The 13,079-nt window shown below is 35.0% G+C and overlaps 1 protein-coding gene across 1 annotated transcript in view; it reads right to left on the minus strand.

Moving 5' to 3' along the window:
* Positions 1-13,079, minus strand: part of SI (sucrase-isomaltase) — a 110,563-nt gene that overhangs the window by 61,697 nt on the left and 35,787 nt on the right. Inside the window, exons 18-21 of the mRNA XM_069083660.1 lie at positions 12,539-12,623; positions 10,905-10,961; positions 7,618-7,742; positions 2,266-2,354 (exon numbers count right to left, since the gene is read on the minus strand). Of these exons, the coding sequence (XP_068939761.1) occupies positions 2,266-2,354; positions 7,618-7,742; positions 10,905-10,961; positions 12,539-12,623 (356 nt within the window). The remainder of the gene's footprint in view (positions 1-2,265; positions 2,355-7,617; positions 7,743-10,904; positions 10,962-12,538; positions 12,624-13,079) is intronic.

Here is a 13,079-nt window from a genome sequence, read left to right on the forward strand (position 1 = left end):
TATATATATATATATATATATATATATATATATATATATATATATATTTTTTTTTTTTTTTTTTTTTATTTTTTTTTTTAATATCATGGCTTGGTTCATGCTGGAAATCTTGAATGAGTCTTTTCGGGAACATTCTGCTGCTCAATGATGACTCTTTGTGCTTAAGATTCTTAATGTTCAGAATCAGTTTCCTGAAAATCTAGCTGCTATTATTATTACAATTAGTTCTTATCCCTTCCCTTATATCTTCTTTCTTTTCTTTCTATACCTGACAGAAGCAGTTTAAATGTGTACCATAGGTTCTTTCCTCTTAGAATTAATATTAATGAGCATATCATAAAAATATTTAAATTTTGTTTTAAATATTTTTTTTGGTGAAAACTCACAAGGCACACAACAGTAAAAACAAAAGCCTATTACTCCTTAAATTCATAGTATTTAAGCAAATGCCTACAAGTACAAAAAAGATCTTGGGGAAATAGAAATACCTAAAGTGCATTTTTGTGGAAGTCATAGTTTATTAACTTCATTTTAAAATATCCAGCCTCCCTTGCCTTTGTATAACACTCACATTCCTATGCCATAATGATGAAGTTTAATTTCACAGCAATAGGGCTGAAAGCATTTGGAAAAGAAATGTCCGCACTGATCAATAGAAGTATTCCTTTTGCTATGCATACCCAGTCAAGATTCTTGAGTTTAAAATTTTTAAGCAAGCTCAGCAGAACTCCTAGATCATAGTTCTTTCATTATCACAATGACTTTTCGGAGATCCAAATTCCTCCAAAGTCAGTAAGTCAATAGGAACAAATTAGTTTATCTTTATGAACCACATCAAGTCCTCTCACAGAAATTAGGATATTTTGGGGCAAAATTTGGAATTTCACTACAGTCTTTTGTTTTTTCTAACATCTAAATTAATCTGATCCTATCCTTTTTCTTGAACTATAACTATTTTCCTCCTTTTTGTCCATCATTTATTTATTTTAAACCGAAACTGAAATAATCCCACAGTGACCCATTCTCACTTTGTTGAAGTTAGTTAGAAACATTATATAATGCCTTCTGAAAATTTAAGTGAAAGGGGTGGCTAGGTGGTGCAGTGAATAGAGCACCGGCCCTGGAATCAGAAGGACAAGGACCCAAGTTCAAATCTGGCTTCAGACACTTAACGCAATACTAGCCATGTGACCTTTGGCAAGTCATTTAACCCCAATTGCCCTACCTCCCCCCCTCCACAAAGCAAAAAGAAAAATCTAAAAAAAAGTGAATATGATCTAGGGTCAAAGGAAAGTTTGATGGATCAGTATTGGGTATATATTCATGTCCACTTAAAAGAGTTAAAATGACATGATTCCTAAGACTCCAAAACCAAAAATAAAAATTAAAAAAAAATCTTTAGAAATGAACCGTAGCATCATAAATATAGAGCTAGGACGGATCCAAGTTCTCCTCTAATATGTGATCTCATTTTACAGATTACGTGCTTTACATTTTACAGATGCTGAAATTGAAGCTCCAAGAGTCCAACAGTTAGTAAGTGGCAGTCTAAGGATTAGAACCTCTGTCATCTAACTACAAATCCAATGTTCTTTCCAGCTGAGTATAATCACATCACATGCAAGAACTTATTCATTCTGTCTAGGCATCTGCTGTGTCTGGAACGTAGTAGAAGTTTAATTGCTTTTTGTCATATGGAATTGAAATGAATTTCTACTGTGTTGCATCACTTCCCAAGTGATTATCACTGTCTACTAAAAATTATGGTAATTATTTCCAAGTCTGTATTTCCAAATTTTACTCTGTCTTTCAGAAATGAAATGCAAGGACAAAATAGGAAAGTCTCAGTTTGCCGCGTCACTTTGATCCATATATTCCACATGAAGATTGCTGCACTTTTTCAATTATCACCTAGATGTTTTGGTATTTTGTTAACTGAGCATAAAGCTGGATTACAAAGGTAAGGGGGGAGTTATTTTTTCATGCTTTTTGAGAAACAGCATGAAAAAGTAGAAAAGGTATTATTTCTAGAGTCAGGGCACCTGCACTCAACATTCGCTTCTAAACTTTTTTACCAGTATGACTTGGCCAAGTCCAGGGTAAATCAGTCATTGGACCAGATGGCTTCTGGGTTCCAATCCAGCTCTCAATCTATAATCATTTGATCTTAAATTTGTTCTTTAACCATACAATTAATGTGTTTCTTTAACAATTCTTTACATTGCTAGAGATCCCTAAAATTATGGGATTTCATTATTAATTCACCTTTAGTTTCTCCATCATCCCAAAATAAGTCTCCGAAGGCTGTGTTAGCTTCACTCAATGCAATGATGAGGCCAAAGGGATTTTGACGGCTGAAACAAGAAAATTTTAGAGATATATACTTATTTTAAGTAATAATCTCTCAACTTCTAAGTACTGTCTTAGGTTGTTACTTCTGCTCAGACTTCATTTTTCTCCCTTTCCCATATAGACCTTCTAGTTACCCAATTAAACTCTAAACTGGTTTTTGGTCTCAAATATCTTGCCTCTTTGTCTTATTGCTGAACTTATTTTTTCAAGCCTCTATTCTGGATTACTCTCACCTTTCACTTCCTCTGCCCCACTCTTATTTTACTGAACAAAGTTAGACAAAATCTTATCACCATGCTAACAAGACACATTATGAATGCATTTATTCAACTTCAGCTGGGCCCTTATTGCAGTAAGGCAAGCCTTATAATCATCCATAATTAATTTCTTATAGCATTCCCTACATTAACTATTCTGAGACTTCTCTTTTTTCTTCAGTGCTCACATGGCTCCCCTCCCTCCTCTCTCTTCTGAGGACTTTCCATTTTACTTAACTGGGAACATTGAAGATATTTGACTTGAACTCCCTCTTTCCCCATTCTCTTCATCTCAAAACCCCTTGACTCCAGCTTTCACACTAACCTCCTTTTCCTCAGTCTCTGACAGTGAAACAACCATTTGCCTTTTTCAAGGATATGACCCTCTCTATTTACACTTAAACCCATTTCCTCTCCTGTTCACTAATAAATCACAATCTCAGTAACCCTTTCTTTCAAATCTTCAAACTTTCCCTATCTACTTATACTTTCCATATCTTCAAATATATCCAATATGCCTCCATTGTCCAAAAGAATATATATTCATTAGACCTCACCATTCCTCATGCTACATCTTTCTTCCCTTTCTTAATCAAACTCCTTGAAAAAGGTATCTTCACTTGCAGTCTCCAGTTTTATAATTTTCACTAACTCCTCATTTCTGTCTCAGGACTGACCTCACCACTTACCTGAAATTACCCGCTCTAAAGTTACCAAGTATCTCTTAAGTGCCAAATCTGACTGATTGGCTTTTTTAAGTTTTCATCCTTCTCTGGGGCATTTCACAGGGTTCCCTTCTCCCTCTACTATTGAATACTCTTTATGTGTTTTGTTTTTAAGACATTACTAGGTCCTAGTTCTATTCTTACTAATCTGACTATTCTTTCTAGGTTTCCTTATTTGGCACATCACCTTTGTTCTTACTCCTAAGAGTGAACATTCCTCCAAGCTCTGTTATAGCCCTATTTTTTGTCTCCCTAAAAATCTATCACTTTTTAATCTTATCCATTCTTAAGGGTTTAATTATCACCTTTGTGCAAATGACTCAAAAATCTACATACCGACCCCAAGTGTCTCCACTGGGAGGCAATCCCCATCACTAAAGGCATATTAAATGGATTTTTCCCAAAAAAACTGAAGTCATTATCATTTTTTTCTAACCTTCCTTCAAATGCCTTTTGTCCAGTCAAAAGCACCACCATCTTTCCAGTCCCTCGGAATCAAAACCTTATTTTCCCCCTCAACTCTTCACTGTCCTTCACCCCACCTATCTAATCAGTCTAAAATCTTGCCATTTTTACCTTCTCAACATCTCATATATCTATGGCCTTTTTTCTCATGGAGCCGCCATCTTGGTATAGGGGCTTGTTCCCTCTAACTGAAATGATTGCAAAGTCCTCTTCATTGTACTTCCTGCCTCAAATCTATCCCCCTGCATTTGATCCTTCCCAGTATTGCCAAAGTGATTTTCCTTCTGCAGGGATCTGACCAGTAAGTTTCCTATTCAAACAACTCCTATGGTAACCAGCTGCTTCTGTGATTTCACAGAAATTTCTCCATTTCATTTTTAAAGTCCTTCAAAACTTGATCTCTCAACAGATTTGGGAAAGGGATATTCAGTAGGCTTGCTATTTTGGGGTGGGGAGTAGGGGAAAGACAGGGATAAAAAAATGTAACTCAAAATCTTGTGGAAATGAATGTTGAAAACTAAAAATAAAAAATAAATTTCAGAAATACCAAAAAAAAAAGAAAAGAAAAGAAACCTTGATGTCTTTTTCCAACTTTCTTACTTATCATTCTGCCCTATCTCAGTCCCACCCCTTCACTCTTGACCCAGGTTGCCTGGTCTTTGTTTGTCACACTAAATACTCTGTGTCTCCTTTATGTATCTTTTCCCTTGAATTTATTCATTCTTTCTCCAATTCTACCTCATAGAAAAACCCCAATTTCCCCTTTAAGACTCAGTTCAAAAGCAATCTAGTACATGAAACTTTTACTGATTGTCCCTCATTGCTAAGGCCTTCCCTTCTCAGCTACCTTGTATTTTTAACATAGATAGATGAATTGACATAGGTATAAAAACATATATACTCTATATAAGTATATAGACATATATGTTAATATATGCATTATATTATGGATATATGAATTGTATTGCATCTTATATTTAATATAATCATATATCATATATGTGGTAGACATGTTGTATGTATCCATACACCTATGTGTGCGTGCATACATACATGCCAACAGATACAATATAGAGCAGAGGAAGGGCCCTTGAGCTAAGTCTTAAAGGAAAAATTGGGATTTTCTATGAGGTATAGAAGACACACATGCACATGCACAGATACACATACATATATGCATACATATACACATATGCAAGCATATATGTTCCATTACTCATTCTATAGGTACTTACATTGCTGTCTTTGTTTAATTCCAAGGATTTGTCCTACACCCTCTTCAATTCTCCCTATATACTATTTTACTTGATGCTCTCATCATCTTTCATGGATTAAACTATCATCTCTATGCTAATGATTCCAAGATGTGCTTATCCATCCCTAACCTCTCTTGTAACCTCTAGTCTCACATCTCCAAGTACAAATTGGACATCTCAAAGTGGATATCCATAGGTCACTTTAATTCAATACTGAAATCATTATCATTTCCCCAAAACCACTCCTCTTCCTAACTTTCTTATTACTGGCAAGGGCACCATCATTCTTGTAGGCACCAAGCTCGCAACCAACATGCCATTCTCAATTTTTCATTATCTCTCATATTTCATATCCCATCTGTTACCTGTTGATTTTACTCTTGCAATATCTCTCCTATATCCTTTCCTTCTCTCCTCTAATGCTATAACTATCCTGGAGCAGACAATCATAACCTCATGCCTGAACTACTGAAATGGCCTTCTGGTTGCTCTCCTTGCCTCAAATCTCTCCGCAATCCAATCCACTATCCACTCAACTATCTATTAATCTTCCTAAAGCACAAGTCTGACCTCCTCAGCTCCCTATTACTCTAAGGTCTCCTCATTACTCCCAGCATCACATACAAAATCGTCTTCATGATTTTCATGCTCTTCCCCACCTGGCCTCCTTATATTTTTCTCCCCTATTCTTCTTGAACCTCATTTTGATCCATGTATCCTGTGATTCATTGACATTGACTCCTTTCTATTCCTCATGGAAGACATTCCATTTCCTGACTCCAGACACTTTATCTTACTGTCTCAAAGCTTGAAATTCTCCCCTACCTCATCCTGATCTCCCTGGTTTTCTTCAAGTTCCAGCTAAAATTTCTCCTTTTACAAAAGCCTTTCCTGGTCCTCCTCAATGTTGGTTATTATTTCTAATATTTCCTATATAAATCTTCATTATTCTCTACTACTTTCCATTTTTCTACCCCATTAGACTCTTAGCTCATTGAGAGCAGGAGCTATTCTTTACTTTTCTTTGTATGTCTAGTTTTTTAGCATGAGCCCCAGCACACAGAACATGGGCACCTGGGATACACAGAAGAAATTCTTGTGAACTGACTGATTCCAAATGAAGCACTCTATCAAGTGCTCTTCATTTTGCCAAAAATCGATATTAATCAATTCCCATATTTGTTTCTATGCAAAAAAAGGGAAAAGGTTGCCAATATATCCAGATGGATTTTAGCTAAAAACTTTACTGATATTGTTCAAGTAGTTTCATGAAAGATGAGAGACAAATCTGAGCAATGAAGATTGTGTTGGTGTGTTGTTTCTTGACACATAAATGATCAGAGTAATAAATGCACCATTTCCAAGAAATCTGAGATGCCTGTAATCATTTTCTGTTTTGTAGAGTTTTATTTGTTGACATAATTTGTCATTTTTTTAAAGAAATTACATCTATTTAGAGAGTGCTATATTTGGAGTCAGTGAATCTGGGTTTCAATTACAGCATTTCTATTTACTATCTGTCTGGCCTTGGGCAATGTACTTCATATCTCCTTTCCTCATCCCCTTCAACTCTAAAATATAAAATGAAAAAGTGACTACAGTAGCTGACCTCCAAGGTCTTTTTTTAGGCTTGGAATCTATTATAGTATAGTTATAATATATTTTAAAATTTGAGCATATATCAAATATTTTGGTTTTGGCAGGGTTGTTGTAAGGATCAAATGAGATAATAACTGTAAAGTGTTTATCACCGTGTCTGGCTCATAGTAAATGCTATAAAAAAATGTTGTGTTATTGTTTATTATGGTTTCCAAATGAAATTGCCAACATCGCCCTAATGAGGATTGTTCTTAAGTTGGGGTCAAAGGAATGTTGACCACACAAGAAATGATAAAGATTTTTCGCTTCTCATTTCTTATTTTTGTAATTTCCATATTTATCATTATCTGGATTTTCTTGTAGTTTATTTACATTCTTGTTTTTACTATATATCAGAAGCAATGCTGGGACATGTATTTATTCTAAAAATATTAGGATGTACTTGAATCTTGTTTTGTGTGGGGTATAGTTATTTTAGGAAGACCAAAATAAAAATACTTGTAGGTTTTCCAAGCTTAGTATATTCTGATCAATGCTTGAATTACAAAGAGAAGTTGAGAAGACAGGGGGGAAAGCATTGGGATAAAAACATCCTAATTATTACACCCAAGTATTATGGAATCAAACAGTATTAAATTGTTAACTAAGAAGAAAACCAACTGCCTTTTGAATGCAAAGGGATATTTGAGCTATAGCTAGCTGATTGACATGTTGATTTCCCAGAAGAAATTTTGAAAACTTGAGTCATTTCTTTAGGAGAAATTTTAAAAGTGAATTAGTGATACTATTGGTTGAATGGCACATAATGTGCATCACAGTTTACTTACACTAGCATTCTGACCTCTGTCTTTCTAGGATTTTCCTTTCTCACATTTTCCCCATCATTACCATTTCCATCTTCACCTCCCTGATTCAGGCTCTTCCAACACTTCAAACTGAAATCAATGTAGGTTGCAACATTACCTGATAGTTGTGGTTACGTTGGGTTGCTGAGCGGGGACAATGCAGCCTCCTCTCAGATGTAATCCTATTTTGTCTATAGGGAGATACATCTCAACTCGTTCTTTTCTCCATGATCTTCTACCCCCCTGTGTTTAATGAATAAAATCAAGTTAAATTGGCATTAGCAATGAAGAATCTTGTCTCTTTTTCCTCATACAAAAGTATCAGGGTATGCGTGTAAAAACCAACTGCCTCTAAGTGTGAGAGCTGGGTGAACATTGACAAAATATATCTGAAACTTACAAGAAAGGATCTTTCCAAACTATCGTCCAATAAGAGATTATGTTCCATATCTCTCTTAAAGAAAATAATTAAACCAGAGGGAAAAGACATCTGAATTTTTTACATTATAAAATGGAAAGGGTTCATTCTTTCAGGGACAGTACTATACAGTATGTATAGTACTTGACTTGAAATCTAGAAAACCTGAGGTTGAGTTTCACTTCTGATATTAATTATCTTACCCTGGGAAAATTACTTAACAGTTCCATGCCTCAAGTCCCCCTTTGCACATTGAGTTGGTAGTACTGTACTCAAATCACAAGGTTTTTCTAATGATTAAAAATAATGTGTGCAAATCACTTGGGAATCTCCCAAATGCTATACAAATGCATTTTTATTGCTGTTGCCATTGTCCCTTTCTGATTTTACTCCTTTGTTTTGAAGTGAAGAAAGCCAAACGCAAAATCTTAGGATCTATTTCCCTTAAAAAACTCAAATTGGAACAAATAAAGATTGTATTAAAGTTAGTTGATTATTATTAACCTATTATAAATATTGTGTGTTCAGATTCTATAGAATCAAACATAACCAACACCATGCAGTCTGTCCCACACCTGTCTTTTTATTGCCACAGAGAACTCCCAGGATAGAAACATCCTTTAAGATGGTGCAGATCAGAAAATTAATCTGGAGCACCTCCAAGATCTCTTTAACTCAAGATCTAGTATTTTATGGTCTTATCTTGTATAATTTAAGCTCAGAGTTCACTGAGGAACTGAAAGGTTAAGTGTCCTGTCCATGATCACACTATTAATATGTTTCAGATGCAGTCCGTAAACCTCAGTCTTCCTGTGTCCAAGGTCAGCCCTCTATTCAGTAAGTCATTCTGTCCCTTATTTCCTTAGCCATCTAACTTAATACATTACAGGTTTAACCCTGGGAAAAATACTTGACTTATTATTGCCCAGCAGCTCTCTAAATGCAGCATAGGTGCTGACCTGAATTCGTAGAAGATATTTTTACACTAGGAGTTCCTTATGCCAATGAAAACAGAGGTCTGGTACAAACTGTAACATCTGTGGTGCAGAGGCCCCCAGGGAAGGGTTGTGTGTGTCCTTTACCTGTGCATAATAGCAACTTCTCCACAGCAGAGAAACTTGGAAAATTCTCTGAGACACCAAGAGAGAAGCACAGGCTTGCACAGTCAGTATCTGACAGATTCTGAAACCTGAATTATTGGATTGCCAGCTCCTGACAGTGGGTGCTTCTTGTTTTCTCATGTCTGTCTCTCTAGCACTTAGCAATGCCTCTGGTCCATAGTAGGTGCTTAATATAAGTTGGCTGTTGTTTTTTTAAACACCAGTTGTAATACCATGTGCTACTGTTTCATTAATGCACTTATACAATCAAGAAAACACATATGTGTACATAATCTACATATTTATACATGTTTGCATACACTGACATGTGTGTCTCCGCTGAATTCTAAGAACAGTACACACTTGTTTGCCTCATTTTAACTTTCATGTACATGTGTGTATATGTGCATGTTCACATACATGTGCATGTGTATAGCTACATATATACATCCTATTAGGTCAGGCAGATCAACTATATATGTATGTATATGTATGTGTGTGTGTGTATATATATACACACACACATACATATATATGGTAGTGAAAATGAGGCAAAGAAAACAATAGTTTACCATGAGATTTAATCTTTTCATTTAAACAAATGATTAGGGGAGATATATATATATATATATATATATATATATATATATATATATACATATATATGTACAGGGTATCGCTAAAGTCTGGACACATAGCAAATCTAATTAACTATGCATATTTCAAGAAATGAAATGAAATTTTCAACAGTATTTTATTTAATTAGCATAAATGAGATTTCATAGGAAGACATGGGAGACACATAGGAAATCTCATTAATTAAATTAAATATCTCATAAATATGGAAAATAGTCTGCAATAGCTAATAAAAGCATTTATTCCATATGAAATTGTCATGGCTAAAATTTAGGCTAATTAAATAAAATGTTGAAAATTTCATTCATTTCATTTCTTGAAAATAGGCATAGTTATTGAGATTTCCTATGTGTCCAGACTTTAGGGACACAGTGAGTGTGTGTGTGTGTGTGTGTGTGTGTGTGTGTGTGTGTGTGTTATATGAACGGAGAGAGATACATTCATATAAAACCACAACAAACTTTTAAATGCTACACTTCTTACTGGAAGTGTAGAAATACTTTAAAATATTTGTATTACTAAAAACAACTTCCTTTATAATTTCGATTGAAGACTCTATTATAAATTTACCAAAATAATATTATTTTAAAATTCTTCATTAAAAATAAGATAGCAGTGTAGCACAGCGAGTAAGAGCATTGGCTCCAATGTCGGGATGACCTAGAGATTAAATATGGGGCTCAGACATTTAGCACCCACCCAGAAACACCTGGCTGTGTAACCTTCAGCAAGTTACTTAACCCCGACCGCTTAAAAAAAAAAAAAAGAGAGAGCAATGTGTGGTTTGTCAAAACGAATGACTTAGAGCAAAAAAGCAAAACAAAGTATTGATAAGAATGCTTCACTGGTCCAGTAAGAAGACAATAAAAAAAATGCCTTTCTGTGAGGTTGAATCGTTTTCTTTGAAACACGTGGTTAGAGGGTTTAGAAAACTTGAGCTACAGCCTCTAATGCCATAACCTGATAAAACAATTCCATGAAATTGAGGCCTCATTCCTTCATAAAGATAATGTTGACACGTTCATACTCCAAATTGCCAATAACAAGAATGTACGTCATTACATGGCTCATTAAGTTGTATCAAAACTCATTTAAGCAACAGGTTAGCGTCTGTTTATGGTCCAGAGTTACATCTCCTCACATATACTCAAACTTGGGGAATTTTTGAATAAAACAATCCCACCCACGCAAAGCATTTATTTAAATTTATGTCTTGTTCTGTGTATCATATTATCTACTAAAGATACTTACTGTTTCGTAGTCATACCATACTGCATCAGGAATATATGCACTCACAGTTTCGGCACCCTAGAACAAAAACCAAAAGAAAAAAAAAGTGGGGATTCAAAAAATAAATGGAATGATAGATTACCTGAATTTCTAAAAATGTTCAGATGGTCATAACAATTTTTGACTGAGGCTAGTCAGATCATGTTCAACATACATTTGTTAAACACATATTATGCACTGGGAAATGTTGTCAGTACTGAGGAAAAAAAGATAAGAATAAAACACCCCCTGCCTGCTTTCAAGAAACCTGCTGATCCCTGAAGTTTTCTTCCTTCCCTTGGGTGACAGAAATCTTAAACACCCAGGTAAAGTTATGATTATGGATGACTGTATGTATCCTTAAAAGAAGATCCGACTGACTAGGGATGGGAAGGGAACATTGTTTTGCTTTGATTGTTAACAGTCCATAGTGATTACTTTTTTTTTTCCTGCATGATAAAAGAAAGGTTGTTGTATGACCAAAATTAACATTTTAGCTGACTATTTGCTCCAAAACTGAGACCATTTTGACACAAATATGTAAAGAACTAGACATAAGCTGTTATATGAAATCTCCAGCTTTATCTAGGGTGGGGCCAAATTAGTCAGACTCTGGGGTTCCAGCAAAGACTAGGCAAAGTCACAATGAGCAAAAGAGAGTGACTGTTTTTTGAGAAGCCCCCAAGATTTTCATACGAGACATCATATATGATGCATAACTAGAATGATATTGACTTGGATAATTATAATTAAGGGAGCACTTACTTTGGTAAATATGACAGATGTCCTATTTTTCCTGTAACAAACAACTAAAATTTCCCTTGGCATGTTTTGTACGTTTCTATTTCATTATGAAGAGGGCCATGACATCAGGGAGAAGATGACATGACTTGGACTTCACTTTGTTTTGAGAGAAGGAGGGCGGGCTGTACAAGGTCAGCAGTCTCACTTTTGCTAGGACCAGTGGCCATTCATCAGGAGAACTGGAGATGGCCCAGGATGCAATGGGAGACCCTGGCCTTTTTAAGGTAACATCTTTTGTGATGCAGCAAAGCAAAAATCATGGTAAAGAATCTCTGTGCCAACAATTATTTTGCTTTTTTCCTACTTGAATGTCCTAACAACTATTTGGTTGCATTTTTAAATGATTTTGTTTACATTCAAACTATGGCATCTAAAATACATTTTAAATTAAAAATTATTATTGTTGTTGTTGTTGTTTTACTCACCAAAATATTTATATGCCTGTGATATCCAACTATGGTAATAGCAGTTTTTGGTATGGAAAAGTCATTAAGCCATTTAAAAGATGGTGTTAAGGCTATTCTGTAACATTCATTGTACACAATATCAGTGATGTTAAACTCATAGAAATGGAACTACCAAACCAGATATAAGAATCCCTGCATGCCACATATTGACTAAGAAAAATCAAATATTAACATCTTTGTTCTATTATATATTCCTACATTTTGTACAGTATTTGTTCATTTCTTTTTAATCTGATTGGAGTATATTTGGAATGTTGCAAGCCAGCTGAGCTAGAGGACAGTCAGCCTTTTTGACACCTCTGCTTTGAGTGACCAATATATTAATTCCCATGGAATAAAACCTACCTGTTTCAGAACAGGTGTGATAAGCAAGCAGGAGCCCCATAAGAATTGAGTGTCCTCAACCCAGCTGTTTTCATCTGAATAAAACCTACGGTAAAGCAAAAAAAAAATACAATCTTAAGCCATATAATTCATACAAAGTTAACTAAATGACTCAGGTTGCTAATCAATAAAATGGAGATTATACTTCCGGTACCTACTTCATCAATTTGCTATTAAGGAAATATTTGGTAAACTAATAGAAACATGGATTTTGTTATGATTATATTTCAATGACTTGGTTGTCAGACTTTCCTTTCTTAGAGAGAATATTAAAGTCTTCAGTCTCTTCTTATATATGCTGGTGAATGATATCCCCTACAACTTTTAAGTTTTTTGTTTCATTTTGTTTTCCTGAAATAAGGTTCTCAGATAAAGCCCTTGGACAAACAGCGTGAAATTATGTAAAAGTCACTGAGAGAATCAGCATGGTAATGGAAAGGGAATTAATCTTATATCAAGAAAAACATGTGTGGAGCAGCTACACTGCACAGTGGGTAGAGCA

This window comes from Petaurus breviceps, unplaced genomic scaffold, assembly GCF_028583685.1.
Source record: "Petaurus breviceps papuanus isolate PSGF00001 unplaced genomic scaffold, PetGlider_PUasm1.0 173, whole genome shotgun sequence".
In the NCBI taxonomy this organism is placed as follows: domain Eukaryota; kingdom Metazoa; phylum Chordata; class Mammalia; order Diprotodontia; family Petauridae; genus Petaurus; species Petaurus breviceps.